Source organism: Hyaena hyaena, unplaced genomic scaffold (genome assembly GCF_003009895.1).
Source record: "Hyaena hyaena isolate Hyena2069 unplaced genomic scaffold, ASM300989v1 scaffold_315, whole genome shotgun sequence".
Classification (NCBI taxonomy): domain Eukaryota; kingdom Metazoa; phylum Chordata; class Mammalia; order Carnivora; family Hyaenidae; genus Hyaena; species Hyaena hyaena.
This window is the reverse complement of record NW_024080948.1, coordinates 56,881-71,888: the sequence shown is the minus strand read 5'-3', so window position 1 is coordinate 71,888 and position 15,008 is coordinate 56,881. Positions and strand designations below refer to the sequence as shown.

Here is a 15,008-nt window from a genome sequence, read left to right as displayed (position 1 = left end):
CAGATATGTGTTATCTTCTATACTTTTCAAAGCCCCTTAAAAACAGAATGCTTGGGGGGCCTGGTTGGCTCAGTCAGTTGAGTGTGTGACTCTTGCTTTCAGCTCAGGTCATGATCTCATGGTTTCGTGGGTTCGAGGCACACATTAGGCTCTATGCTGTGATACAGAGCCTGCCTGGGATTCCCTCTTTCCCTCTCTATCTGCCCTCCCTCACTTGCACTGTCTCTATCTCTCTCAAAAATAAATAAACTTAAAAAAAATTTTAAATATGCTTACAAAATTACCATTTGCTTTTTAGAATTTACGTAAAAAAGAGATATAGAGAAACCTATACTTGCTGCAGTGAGAATTATTAGGAAGAGAACCATACATTCCAAGAAGAAACTACAAATAAAGTCTGTAATAAAATTTAAATTCTAATTTGAATCCATCCTATTGAAATGGTATAACTGGCATTGTTTGATCATTTGGGGCAAAGCTTTTCTAGAAAAGTCCTTGTTAATGCTTTGCGTTGATTTGCTTTGATTAATACATAACTTATGATTGATTAGGCTTATCCAACATTCTAACAAACCTGAAAAGCATTAAAAGGCACTTCTGCTATAAAAGTAGAGAGAGAAATGCTAGCATCAGGAGATAACTGGGCTGAGAAAAACTCAATGGTTAATGTTTTATTACTTTAATTAGTTACAGGCATTGTTATAAAAACCCATGGGCATTGCAACTACGTGGATGGAACTAGAGGGTACCGTGCTAAGTGAAATTAGTCAGTGAGAGAAAAACAAATATCATATGACTTCACTCATATGAAGACTTTAAGATACAAAACAGATAAACATAAGGGAAGGGAAGCAAAAATAATATAAAAACGGGTAGGGACAGAAACATGAGACTCATAATTATGGAGAACAAACAGAGGGTTACTGGAGGGGTTGTGGAAGGGGGAAATGGGCTAAATGAGTAAAGGGCATTAAGGAATCTACTCTTGAAATCATTGTTGCACTATATGCTAACTTGGATGTAAATTTTTAAAAAATTAATAAAAATATATATATATATATACTTTTCATGATTTTTTCCCATGGCATAAATCTTAACCCAAGAGTAATATTTGGCTGTACCTAGTAAATTCTTGTTTCCTTCTTAAGATATAACCTAATTAAAATTGTAATAAGAAAAAAAACCTATTCATTAAATAAACTGAATAGTCTTACCAACCTGGTAAAAAAAAAAACTTTAAAAAAATAATAAAAAAATAAAAACCCATGGGCAATATACACCTGGTGCAGAGAAGATAGTCATTCATATATAGCAATTACTATGAAACAGATAACATGGTAGGCCAAGGCTTGACTAGGAATGACACAGCTAGCAAATAACCCTCCATAATGAGAATAGCAATAAACTGCAGAATTGATTAGTTAATTTGAAAAATGCTTACTAATAAAATTTTAACAAAAATCACTACAGTGACCTCATGAAAAAATCATTTATGAGTATGGATTCATCAGAGAGTAGTATTTCCTTAAGAATGCTACCCATCAGAAAAAAAAAAAAAAAAAAAAAAAAAGAATGCTACCCATCAGAACATCTGGCCCATCTACTTCCTTAAAACTCATTTGTATAGCATATCATGTAGAAAGAGCCTAGAAAGCCCAGTCTTAGCTTGCACTGAGATACTTCTAAGGAATCAGGTTCAAGGAACAGAGGGAGTATTTCAGCCCACATGATACACAGATCTGACTTAGAATGGGAATGTGGAGGGGGACAACACATTTTGAAGTTCTCAAAATAATGTATGAATTTCACAAAAGCAAAGTAGAAGCTTTAAAAAATCTTCTATGAGGAGCAGAGAGCACAAAGCCTGAAAAGAAAATGAGAAGAACTGAAAAAGACTTTACCCATTTGCTGTATTTCAAAGGTCCTGTAAATCCCATGGCTTCTATTATCTTCGTGAAGGCACCAACCTTCTCCTCAACAGGCTGTGGGGAATCCTTGGTAGTAAAAAGCCATTTAATCAAAAAGAAGGTGACAAAATTAGTTGCAAAATAATTTTTTTAAAAAGAATGCTTTTGTTTCTCATTAGGCCTAAGGGCATTTTTATTGCTTAGATTTTTTTTTTCACCTACAATTTTTAATTCTCATTTTTCTGAGCATCTTATCACTTAGTGCAAACACATCTGGAACTCCATCTAACAGATGACCTCAAAATTCAGAGCCATCTCACCGACCTTATGCCTATGAATTCATGTCTAGGAAATGACCGATTTGGGCTATCAGAATAAAAGTTCTATGGAAAACAATACTTATAAAAGGAAATCTTGACCCTCATCTCCCAAAGACTTCTGAAAAGAGGAATGTTGTATGTTTTTGACATAACAGGAAAAGGAAAGAAAACTACTATCTGAAAGCAGTCAAAAGTCATTCAAAATCATAATCGCCCAAACCAAGCACTGAATAAATGTTTCTAAACTCATGTTTTTTGGCCTAACAAATTTTATTAATAACTATAGAAGACACGAGTCTTGTAGTTTGCAAATAAACTCCAAGAAAAACCTATTCTAATGATAGGCTTCTCCAAATGAAGGCAGGCTATATAATCAATAAGAAATTTTCCAGGGGCACTTGGGTGGCTCAGTTGGTTGAGCATCTGACTCTAGATTTTGGCTCTTGATTTTGGCTCAGGGTCATGGGATTGAGCCCCATGTTGGGCTCCACACTGAACGTGGAGTCTGCTTGAGATTCGCTCTCCCCCCCAACCCGCCCTCTTCTCCACTCTCTCTCTAAAAATAAATTAATTAAAATTCTAAAAAAAATAAAAAAGAAAGAAATCCTGCAAAAGTTAAATGCTATTTTATTTTTAACATAAAAAGTCCATAACAACTTTCTTCTCTAAAGTGTTTTCCAGAGGCACCTGGGTAGCTCAGTCGGTTAAGCATCCGACTTCAGCTCAGATCTTGATCTCGCAGTCTGTGAGTTTGAGCCCTGCCTCAGGTTCTGGGCTGATAGCTCAGAGTCTGGAGCCAGAGCCTTGAACCTACTTTGGATTCTGTGTCTCCCTCTCTTTGCCCCTCCCCCTCCATCCCTGCCTCCCTCTCTCTCTCTCTATCTCAAAAATAAACAAACATTTAAAAAATAATTAAAAAAGTGTTTTCCAAGCAAGATACTACAGTGGAAGAAATACAGGACTCAGGATCAGAGAACTCTTAAGTTCAATATTCAATTGGCCTGTCACTTATCCTTGTGACCTTAGGCAAGTCAGTTTACTTCCTTGAGCCTCACCTTCTGCATTCAATAAAATTCCTTGCCTCATCCAGCTAACAATTTTGCTGAGATTCAAATAAGAACACCTGTGTGAAAACAGTCTATAAATGTAGAAAGCACTAATAATTCTCACCTTATTTGTGGTATGATACTTCCTATTCCACTGTACATCTATCCCAGGAATCTGTTCTGATCCACCACACACTAGGGACTGGCTTATCTGGGGCCACTGGGGATTAAAAAGACAGATATAAGCAACAGAGAGCATTCACTTAGTTAATCTGAGTACAGCTACTTCAAAGTAAAGATTATAGAATCTTTCCAATCTTGCTTAACCTAGCTCCTGGTGATGTGATCACCAAAAGAATCAAAGATGGGTATTAAAATGGTGTCTGGTACATGGTAGGTATTCAGTAAATATCTCCTGGATACGTGAATAAATTAAAGGATTCTGTCTTGGAAACCTGGAACTAAATAAATCTGAGTCAATTTTAGGAACTAGAATTGCAATAAATACCTATCTAAACATGAGCAGCAGCAGGGGCAGTTAAAAAAGACTCTTTTAACAGTCAGTTTTAAGTTTAAAACCTGCTTCTGACTGGGCACCTGGGTGGCTCAGTCCGTTAAGCGTCCGACTTCGGCTCAGGTCATGATCTCGCGGTTTGTGGGTTCAAGCCCCACGTCGGGCTCTGTGCTGATTGCTAGCTCAGAGCCTGGAGCCTGTCTTCAGATTCTGTGTCTCCCTCTCTTTCTGTCCCTCTCCTGCTCACACTGTCTCTCTGTCTCAAAAATAAATAAAACATTAAAATAATTTTTTAAAAAAACCATGCTTCTGCCACTTACAAGCTGGGTGGCCATGAGCAACTTACTGAACCTCAGTTGTAGGGAGGATTAAAGAAGATAACGCATGTAAAGTACCTTTCACAAGATAGTAAGTCATGGAAGCTTCCATCACCACCAATATCATCATCAACATCACTGTTGTTCAGATCAAAATTGCCTCCCTTTTATGTTCACACTGATTTGGATGCACTTTGGCAATAAAAATAACCATTATTTACAACTATCATGTGTCAGGTATTATGCTAAGTGCCCTATATGAGCTACCTTATTTAATCCTCACCATAACACTATTAGGTTGGTATTAAAATCAAGACTAATAAACACAGCTTTGAAAATTAATTCCTAAGGGAAAATTTTTTCAAGTAAGAAAGCCTCACTGTAGCACTATGCACAAGAGTGAAAACTGGAGGGGAGGGGGAAGCAATAAGAAGATTTCCAACAAGATGGTTAATTAAATTACAGCAAAATCATTCAATAGAAAATGAGGTAGTCCCTGAGATTTTTTAAATAGACTTTATTTTTTAAAACAACTTTAGCTTCACACCAAAATTGAAGAGGAAATAGAGAGCTCCCATAAACCCGCTCTCTATCCACTCCTCCTCCACTATCAGCATCTCCCAGCAGTGGCGCATTTGTTACAACAGATTAACCTACTCTGACACATCATTATCACCCGAAGTCCATAGTTTACATTAAAGCTCATTACTTCTGACAACATGGAAACATTTATATGTATAAAATTATAGGTAAAAACATGAATGTATATGGGCATCTCTAGAAAGAAAACATAAAGAAATGAAAGAGGTATGTTGTTAAAATTATGGATAAATTTAGGAATATAGTTTCCAAAATCTCAATACTATTATACTACCTTTACCCAAAAAGGGGTGAGAGGGAGAAGGAGGGTTACCCCTTTAATTCTGGTTTATTCCAGAAGAGAGTAGACACAGGAAATAAAAATGATTTTTTTCCTTTAATCCTAATGAGGGAAAAACAGAACTTCTAATAAAGAATTACCATTTACTGGGGCGCTTGGATGGTTCCGTCCGTTAGGCGTCTGACTTCGGCTCAGGTCATGATCTCATGGTTTGTGGGTTTGAGCCCCACGTCGGGCTCTGTGCTGACAGCCAGCTTGGAGCCTGGGGCCTGCTTTAGATTCTGTGTCTCCCTCTCTCTCTGACCCTCACCTGCTCACACTGCCTCTCTCTCTCTCTCTCTCTCTCAGAAATAAATAAAACATTAAAAAAAATTTTTTTTAATTACCATTTACTTTTCTTTCCAAATAAGGGTATTAAAAAATTAGTTAGGATTCTTCTAGTCAGTCCCAGGAATACTTATGCTTTAACTCATAGGTATTAAGCAGGCTTTGAAAAACAGACTAAACACAGAATACCTCCCATTACATCACATACATCAACGTAATGGTCCATCGAGAACACAAAGTACTTAAAACAGGTTCAAAGAACACAACTGACAACAATTTCAACTAGCAAGTTCTCTCCTACTAGATTATATGATCCTTCTCCCATAGCTCCAGGAGTAATGAATGGATGCACCAATAGCTGTATTTCTGTCTGACCATTATTCCTGAGTTAACATTAACACTATTTGAACCACTGAAGTACCCAGGTACTTAATACTAAGGACAACACCTAGATTCCCCATACCTACACATATCTATAAATACACACATTTACTTACTCGCCTCTCAGAAAAGACTCCCTTGACCTTTAAAGACATCAATTTTTTCCTTTATTTAAATCGAAAAGATACCAATAAATAACTTTTGTAAAAGAAAAAAAATACTCTGAAATATTCAAATGTCACTTTTTCAAAGAGGCCTTCTCTGACCATTTTACCTAAACATAGTTTCTTATCATCCCATTATTCTCTATCATAGCAGTAACCTGTTCATTTCATTTATAGTACTTATTGTAATATAAAATTATATTTATGAAACTTGCTTATTTTCTATCACCACTACCAAAAAGATTCATGAGGGTAGAAATTAGGTATATTACCAGAATCAAACATAGCATGTTAGATACGGGAAACACTCAAATGTTCATTGAATGAACAACCACTTACATGGTTATTTATTTCCTTCTTGTCCTTACCTACATATGTGCTGTGCGTGCATGTTATTCACCCAACCTTTATTAACTGCCCACAGTATGCCAGTCTTTATGTCCAGTTTTAGGATACAGACAATCCCTATCCTCGAAGAGCTGATAGTCTTGTGCAGAAAAGAAAGAAGACTCACACAAGAAACAGAACCAAGTATCATATTTTAAAATGATTAAAGATCATGCACACACACACACACACAGAAGTGTTAGCAAAGCTGCAGAACAACCAGAACTCTCACACATTTCTGGTAGGAGTATAAAATGGTACAATCACTCTGAAAAATTATTTGGCTATATCTACAGAAGCTGAATGCATACGCATTCTGTAAGACACAGCAATTCAACTTCTAAGCATATAGCCCAATAGAAATGTGTTCACAAAAAAAAAAAAAAAACAAGGAGAATGAATAAACTATAACCACATAGAACAATATTGATGAATTTCTAAAACAAAGTTGAATGAAAGCAGACAAACACAAGAGAGTACATATTGTTTTTTTAAAAGATAAAACTATTTTATGATATTCAAAGTAAAGACTGGTTAAACTTGCTTACGCGTGGTGACGGGGAATCAAGGAAGTTCTTGGGTTCTATTTCTTGATCTGAGTGCTGGTTAGTTAATCTTGTAGTTACTAATTAAGGTGTATACTTATGATTTATGCCTTTTTCTGTATTTTTATTATACTTCAATAAAATGTACAAAAATGCTTAAAGGTATGTAATGAATAGGGTAAACAAGAGAAATTTGGAGGGAGAAAAGAATTACCTACAGTCACCCAAAAAGACCTCACAGAGAAGCCTTAAGAAGTGGGCAGAATAGAGAAGGTGAGTCAGAAGACAAAGTTGAGGAAGCACAGTATAGTAGAAAACATTGAGTCAGAAGCCCCAGCTCTGCCTATCATAAATTTGTTTTGAGAACCAAATAAAACAAGGTGAAAAAGATAAGCAAATTGCAATACGTAACATAAATGCAAAGACCTGCTCCAGACAACTCCAATGATAAAATCTTTTGCAGGCAGCTCTCATTAAAATGAATGTAAGATTTCACTTTTATTTTATGCTTTCAGAAAGGTTCTATAAGTAAAGACCTCCCTGATCTAAAAAGAAAAAAAGGAGGGGGAGGAAAGGAAGGGGAAGAGGAGAGGAGGTAGAGGGGAGAGAGCAGGGAAGGGAAGGGAAAGGCAGAAGAAAAGGGAAGAAGGAAGAGTAGGGAAGAAGGAAAGGGATAGGGAAGGGGAGGGAGGGGAAGGAAGAAGGAGAAAGGGAAGGGGAAAGGGAAGGGAAGAAAAGGAGTAAGGGAAGGGAGAGGGAAGGGAGGGAAATGAGAAGGAAGGGAGAGGGAAGAGAAAGGGGAAGGGAGAAGGGAAGGGGGAAGGGAAGGGGAATAAAGGAAAGAAAGGAGGGAAGGACTCAAGAAATTCCTAAATTGTCAGTGTATATCTGCTCCATTAGTAAGCTCTACCAAGGCACAGTCTACCATATACTTCTTTTATTTTCTGTCCCATTGCTCAAGATCATTCTGGGCATAGAGTCGGCACTCAATAAAACTTAGGTAGAACTTTTTTCAAAAAAAATTTTTTTAAATAGAAGGACAATCTGGAGAAGATCCAGAAAATAACCACAGGAATGATCAAAGAGATGAATAAAAGGTCCTAGTGAAAGGTTAAAAGGAATTAAAATGAAAGGCTAAAATGTTTAGCTTGGAGAAAAAGCAATTGAAGAACTAAGGAGTAACTCAGAATAACAACACTTGAGCTGGAAGAAATCTGAGATCTAAGTCCAAACTTTTCATTTCACAGATGAGGAAACTAAGACTAGGGAGAGCTTGCAACTTGTTTAAGGTAGTTTTAGGAAATTAATTTTTTTGTTTCAATATATACAGTAAAGATGAAATTTACCCAAGTAGCATGAACATACAAATAGCAACAAAAACAGCAGTTACAATTTATTGAAGATCTCCTATATGCCCAGGACTTTTATGCTTGATGTTTTACTCGCATCATCTCAACAACTTTGCAAGGTTGGTATTATTTTTTTTTTCTATTTTATAGATGAAGATACTTAAGCCCAGAGAAGTAAAGTTCATTAAGGGATTAAACATACATTCAGAGCTATCTTCTTTCCCCTATTTCAAGCTGCTTTCAAAAACCTAAGCAGGAGTCAATAACATATGATCATGCACACCAAGCACAAAGATGTGGATTTCTAAACATTCCAAATACCATTCTCTAATTAAAGGAACCAAGGCTCCTTAGGAGAAACTGTTGAACCTAGGGCTAAAGCAAAGAAAATACAAGATAAACCTGAAACATCTTGTGGTGCTAGAAAATAAAGAATGTTTAAAAATGATGAAAGTATATAGAAAAGGAACTTGAAGGAGTTCCTAATAGCCAAACCTGGGACAATCTGATCAACAAAATAAATAATAGGCATAATAAGTTATAACTCATAGAAGGAAATAAATATCTATGAGCTCATACTCATATAAATAATTGAATAAATAAATGGAGAAGTGACACCTCTTCCTTACAGTATAATTCCAAGCAATAAATATAGTAGTAATGATGGAAATAGAAAATGATCTTTATACAAACACCACAGTAATGATTACTGCAGTCAAGAACCATCAATAGAATTACCACATGATGCAGCAATCTCACTTCTGAGTATACAGCCAAAAGAATCCAAAGCAGGATCTTGAAGAGATATTTGCATACTATATTAATACAGCATTATGCACAATAGCCAAGATGTGGAAGCAACCCAAATATCCATCAAATGGACAAAGCAAATGTGGTATATACATATAATGGAATATTAGATAACCTTAAAAACGAAGGAAATCCTGTCACATGCTACAACATGGATGAACCTTAAGGACATTATGCTAAGTAACATAAGTCACAAAAGGACAGATACTATATGATTCTACCCATATGTAATATCTAAAATAGTCAAAATCATAGAAGCAGAAACTAGAAATGTGGTTGCCAAGGGTAAGGTGGTATGGAATTAGTGTGTAATGGGTATAGAATTTCAGCTTAGCAAGATGAAAAAGTTTAAGAGGTCTATTGTATGACAATGTGAATATACTTTACACTACTAAACCATATACTTCAAATGGTTAATACAGTAAATTTAAAGCTATATGGGGTTTTTTAAGCCACAATTTTCAAATTAATTAATTAATGTTATATATCTAAAAAAAAAAAAAACCACTGATGAACGTTAAAAATAGTGAGCAAAAGTATAATGAGAAACAAGGTATCTGAAGAGTCTCTAAGTATCTGCTCACATGGTACTTACTAATTACAAAAGGGAAAAACATTAACTTAATAGTAGGGAAACCTGACAGACACCAATTTAATAAGCAAGTGATCAAAGTCAACGTCATCAGCAATAAGACACATTGGCATCATATATCCCCAGATATTATACACTAAGAAGGAAACATCACTTTTGCCAAAAATGCATAACCTAATTATAAGAAATCCAAATTGAAGAACCAAAAAAAGGACATTAGTAGAAAAGACTGGTAAAATTGGACTAAGTTGCATAGATTAGTTAATAGCATTATATCAATGTTAATTTCCTGGTTTCAGTAACTGCACTATAGTTATATAAGATTCTTAACATTAGAGAAAGCTAGACAAAGGCTATATGGGAGCCCTGCTACGTTTACAATTTTTCTATAAGTATAAATTACTTCAAAATAAAAAATGTTTAAGTATACTCATCAAAATTGTAACAGAGCTTTAAAATGTTTTTTTGTGTGTATTTATTTATTTTGAGAGAGAGAGGGAGGGAGAAACAGTGATGGAGGAGTAGAGAGAGAGGGGGACAAAGGATCCAAAGTGGGCTCTGTGCTGACAGCACAGATTCAGCACCCAAACTTATTAACTCCAAGATCGTGACCTGAGCCAGAGTCAGATGCTTAACCAACTGAGCCACTCAGGTGCCCCCAAATATGACGGAACTGTAAAGTTTATCTAGGAAAGACAGAGATGATGAGGTGCCTGGGTGGCTCAGCTGGTTAAGCGTCAGACTCTTGATTTTGGCTCAGGTCACGATCTCAACAGTTTGTGGGATCAAGCCCTGCCTCGGGCTTTGATCTTCCACTGACAGTGGAAAGAGCCTGCTTAAGATTCTCTGCCCCCTCCCCCGCCCTCCCTCCCTGTCTCTCAAAATAAATACTTTAAAAAAAAAAAAAAAAGACAGAGATGAGAATACAATGTCCCTAGCTTTTTGAAAATGATAACAGGATTATAGCATTGGACAGTACCTTAGAGATCATGTGATACTATCACTCAACCAACGAAGGCTTCTTTTATGTCATGCCCTTAGTATACAATCTTCCAACCATTGCCTGAATATTTCCAGTAACAGGAAATTTACTACGTCAAAATGCAGCCCACCCATCCCATGACACCATTAACACAAAGTTCTTCTTCATTCTGTGCTAAATATGCCTCCTAGTCAGACACGTACCTGAGGAAAACCACAGTTTTCCAACCAGGGGTCCTCTAAGTGGGAAGATGTGCCAATAAGGCACATATCTAGTTTATTTACACTGGCTAAAATTATATCTTGTCAGCACAAGATAAACCACTCTAAGTTATTTACATGAATGTTTTGCTATAATGCTGTCCCAGAATCTAATACAGTACCTGATACATATTAGATAGTCAAGAAATGTTTACTGATTCAAAGAATGAGGCACAAGTTGGAGACTCACACAATGAGTTCCTCCCTCCACCACCTATATACACACAAAAACAAATGACTTAGAACTCTATGATAATTCTACTAAAATTTTCCATGCACAAAAAGTAGCAGAATGTTGCCCAACTCTGAAAAGAAATAGCTGCATGCCTACACAAAGTAGATGCCTCTTCTGTACAGGCATATTCCTCATTCATTCAACATACATTCAGTGCCTTCTCTGTGCCAGGGTTAGTGAGAAACCCAGGAAATATAGGCACAAACAATACATGTCCTCATTAAGGGAAAGGCTTACATACTAGCTAGAGGGAATTATACTATATTTTAAATAGTTTTAATATATTATATTTATATGAATAAAGTATATATGATTATATATCAAAAATAATTTTAATCACATCACATATGAAAAAGTTACTGGCTACAGAAGGAATTCATATAAATTGGTTAAGAATTTAAATTCATATAAATTTATAAAATTTATAAATTTATATGAATTTAAATTTATTTAAATTTATAAATTCTTAAAAAAGAATTTATAAGAATTCCCATAGATAAATGGAGAAATGATATAAGCATATGATTTTTACAAACTAGAATACAACTGATAAACAGAAAAATATTCAACCTTGATGGATGAACAAAGAAATACAAAGCAAAACAAGGTAACATTTTCTACCCAGTTAGTTTAAATTTTTTTAAACACCCAATTTAGAGGAAGTTAATGAAAAGTTAGTTATATACATTGCTGATGGCAATATAAATTAAAACAATCTTCTGGAGAGAGAAACTGCTCACATTCATTGACCCAAGGTATATACCCTCCTAGGAATTTATCTTTAATAAAGTAAAAATTTTAAAAACTATCAAGAAATGGTAACTACACTAAAGCCTACAAAGGCAAAAAAAAAAATTGCAAATAATTTCAGTATCAAACAAAGCCTAAGTAAATAGAATAACACGTAGCCATTAAAAAATATAATTATGCAATCTATCTAACATGAATAATGTCTGCTCCAATAAGTGAAAAAGCACCAGAAAATAAAATTCTGTGGATATTTGTTAAGGTATCTATGGAAAAAATTAGCACGCGCACACACACACATAAGGACTGGGAAAAAACCAGCAGATGTTTTCACATTTGAGGTCATGGGTGATTTTTATTTCCTTTATTACTAAATTATTTGTATAATTAACAAATATCAGGAGAAAATACTCTCAAGGAGGGTCCAAAGTAATGAATCATGTGGTCAATGGTAAACTAAGGCCTCAAATAATTGTTCCTTGGATTCTGTATTCATAAAAAGAAAAAAAAAGAAAGGAAGAAACATTTCTTACCCCAAATAAAAGTGGCACAGTGTGGCTACAAAAAGAAAACTGCAGTTAACTCTGAGATGAATATCTGGAAACATTCCAAACAGTAAAAATCATCAGACTGTAGCATGGTATCCTAGGCTAAGTTCCACTGCTGGGGTATTTAGAAGCAACGCCCTAGACACCATACTGTAAGAATCAGTCCTGAGCTGGCACCACAGAGACCCAGAAGTGGTCTCATGAGGTTTTTCCATCACACAATTTGTTTGGCTAATCTATAAATACATGACATTTGCAAATAAACACTAAGGTTTTCATACCAAGCAAAGGAACAACAAACCTTACCTGGAAAGTACCAGACAGAGCCCTGCCCCACTGTGCCTGTGTAGAAGACACAGGTACCAATCGGCTGCATACTGGAACCCACTGGGAAATCCGGTTCCTCTAGAGAAAGAAAAAAAAAAGACTGTCAAGAATCTATATCCAACTCCAAGAGTAGAAGTTTAGAAATTCTGCCAGATCAGGGTACATGAAAGGAGAACTTCAAAAACAGGGCCAGGAACAAGCTTTCTCATGCTCATCTCTCTAAGGTATTTTATCTTTAGAGAAGTACCCCTGCCTACTTCTAATCCATGGACTAAAATAACTCTAGTAAAGGCTGACTCAGGCAGGGGACATGGGCTCCCTCTCAGGAGAGTAACAAAATAAGCAGACTTCAGGCATTTTACAATTAAATTATCATTTAAATGAGAGTCTGCAATGCCTTTTCATAAACACTGATTTATCTGATCTTCACAGAATCCCTTTATAGTAAGCAATGTGGAATTACTATCATCCCCAAAAGGATGAAGAAACTAAGGCTGACATTTTTAGGGTAAGAAAATATACTATGTCAATTTGATTTCCAAAACAAAAGAGAGAGATTAAATGGCTGTTAAGAGTTAATGACTGAAGTTCAGTTTCCCCCTCAGGTACACTAACTGACCTCAGAAAGGTCTCGGGGCCAAAGCGAAAGACTAGGCTGGGGAAAGGAAGAGCTCTATCTTGCTACATGAGAAGCCTACTCTATATTATGAACCTGAAATACATTCCACTGTATAAATGGCATTCATGTACACAGTACTGGAGATGTCTATTCTAGGAACCAAGTCTGAGGGATCCAAGGGTTTCTTTCATTTGGCCTATATATAACTTATAGGGCCACAATGAGGGCTGGATATAAAATTGTTTTAAAAACACTTTGCCTTGGGGCACCTGGGTGGCTCCAGTGGCTCCTTGGTTAAGCGTCAGACTTCAGCTCAGGTCATGATCTCACGGTTTGTGAGTTCGAGCCCTGTGTTGGGCTCTGTGCTGATAGCTCAGAGCCTGGAGCCTGCTTTGGATTCTGTGTCTCCCTCTCTCTCCCTCCCTCTCCGCTGCTCGCTCTCGCTCACTCGCTCTCTCTCTCAAAAATAAACGTTAAAAATTTAAAAAAAAAACGCTTTGCCAAACATAAACTACAATTCTAGGAGTCAAAGATCTGGATTCTAGTTTTAATTCAGCTATTCTAATATGATCTTTACAAGTAACTTATTCTCTACAATGCACAGGTTCCTTACAGCAATTATTAGTAATGCTTACGAGCATTTGGTCTGTGACGGGCACTTTCCTAGGTACTTTACATATATAAACTCATTTAAAACTCACAATCACCACTCAATGACCTAGGAATATTGCTACTATTCCACTTAAATGGATAAAGAAACTGAGGTATACAGAGAATAAGTAATTTCCCAAGGTCACATAGTTAATATAATGGCAGGGTTAAGATTTGAACCCAGACAGCCCAACTCCTGGATCCATGCTCATTTATGGGATGAAAGGCTAAAAGGAATATCAACAAAGTATCTTCTAACACTCTGAACTAGTCTTAAAACACAGTATAGTATAGGGGCAAGAGCCATGTATTTGGAATCAAAAAGCACTGATCTGACTCTTGGCTCCACTGAAAGCTACAAGCCTCTGTTGCCTCTTCTATAAAATAAAGAAAAAAATCCCTACTTCTCAGGATTTAAGAAAAACATGTCCAACTCAATAAATATTAAGTTGAATCTGAATCTCCATTTCCTCATGAGTAGGCAAGAAGGGATAGGAGTGATATACATGGAGAAAGATGCAGGAATTTTAAACTCAGAGAGGCTTTCCAAAGTGTCTCGCAGTTTTAAAATCGTGTAACTTTTTAATAAGCTACTCACAACATCTTATGTTTCAAATGAAAAGTAAAGCTTCAAAATATTTTATTTCAGCTGAAGTTTGATCCGTTGGGATAATGTTCAAATAAGAGAGAAAGTTATTGGCTTTTTGTTTACTAATGTAGAATCATTTACCAGAATCACTCAATGTTAGATGTTCCTTTCCTAAAAATGTAAATACGGGATTCAACTTCTGCAGATTCAAGCCCAAGGGAGGCGGGGCGGGGGAAGTAAGAGGAAATTACAAGTAGGAACAATGCAAACTTTTGGAAGATCTTCTGAAGAATTTCATCATATTTTTCCCCACGTCAACAAAATTCTTCTCTGTAATTTTGGTTCTACTTGGTTTTATGCCAATACTTTAAATCAGTTCTTATTAGAAGAAAGAAGGAATCAGCTCTGTTCTTTCCTTCTCCAATCCTACAACAACAATTCTTGTCCAAAGCCTTAACTGAAACTGAGGTGTAGCAGAAAGGGTATTTGAATCCCAAGACTGATATTAAAT

General features: G+C 36.0%; 1 protein-coding gene across 1 annotated transcript in view; it reads right to left on the bottom strand.

The window, feature by feature from the left end:
- Positions 1–15,008, bottom strand: part of LOC120242800 (ubiquinol-cytochrome-c reductase complex assembly factor 1) — a 101,535-nt gene that overhangs the window by 75,181 nt on the left and 11,346 nt on the right. Inside the window, exons 2-4 of the mRNA XM_039248742.1 lie at positions 12,618–12,716; positions 3,398–3,493; positions 1,902–2,009 (exon numbers count right to left, since the gene is read on the bottom strand). Of these exons, the coding sequence (XP_039104673.1) occupies positions 1,902–2,009; positions 3,398–3,493; positions 12,618–12,716 (303 nt within the window). The remainder of the gene's footprint in view (positions 1–1,901; positions 2,010–3,397; positions 3,494–12,617; positions 12,717–15,008) is intronic.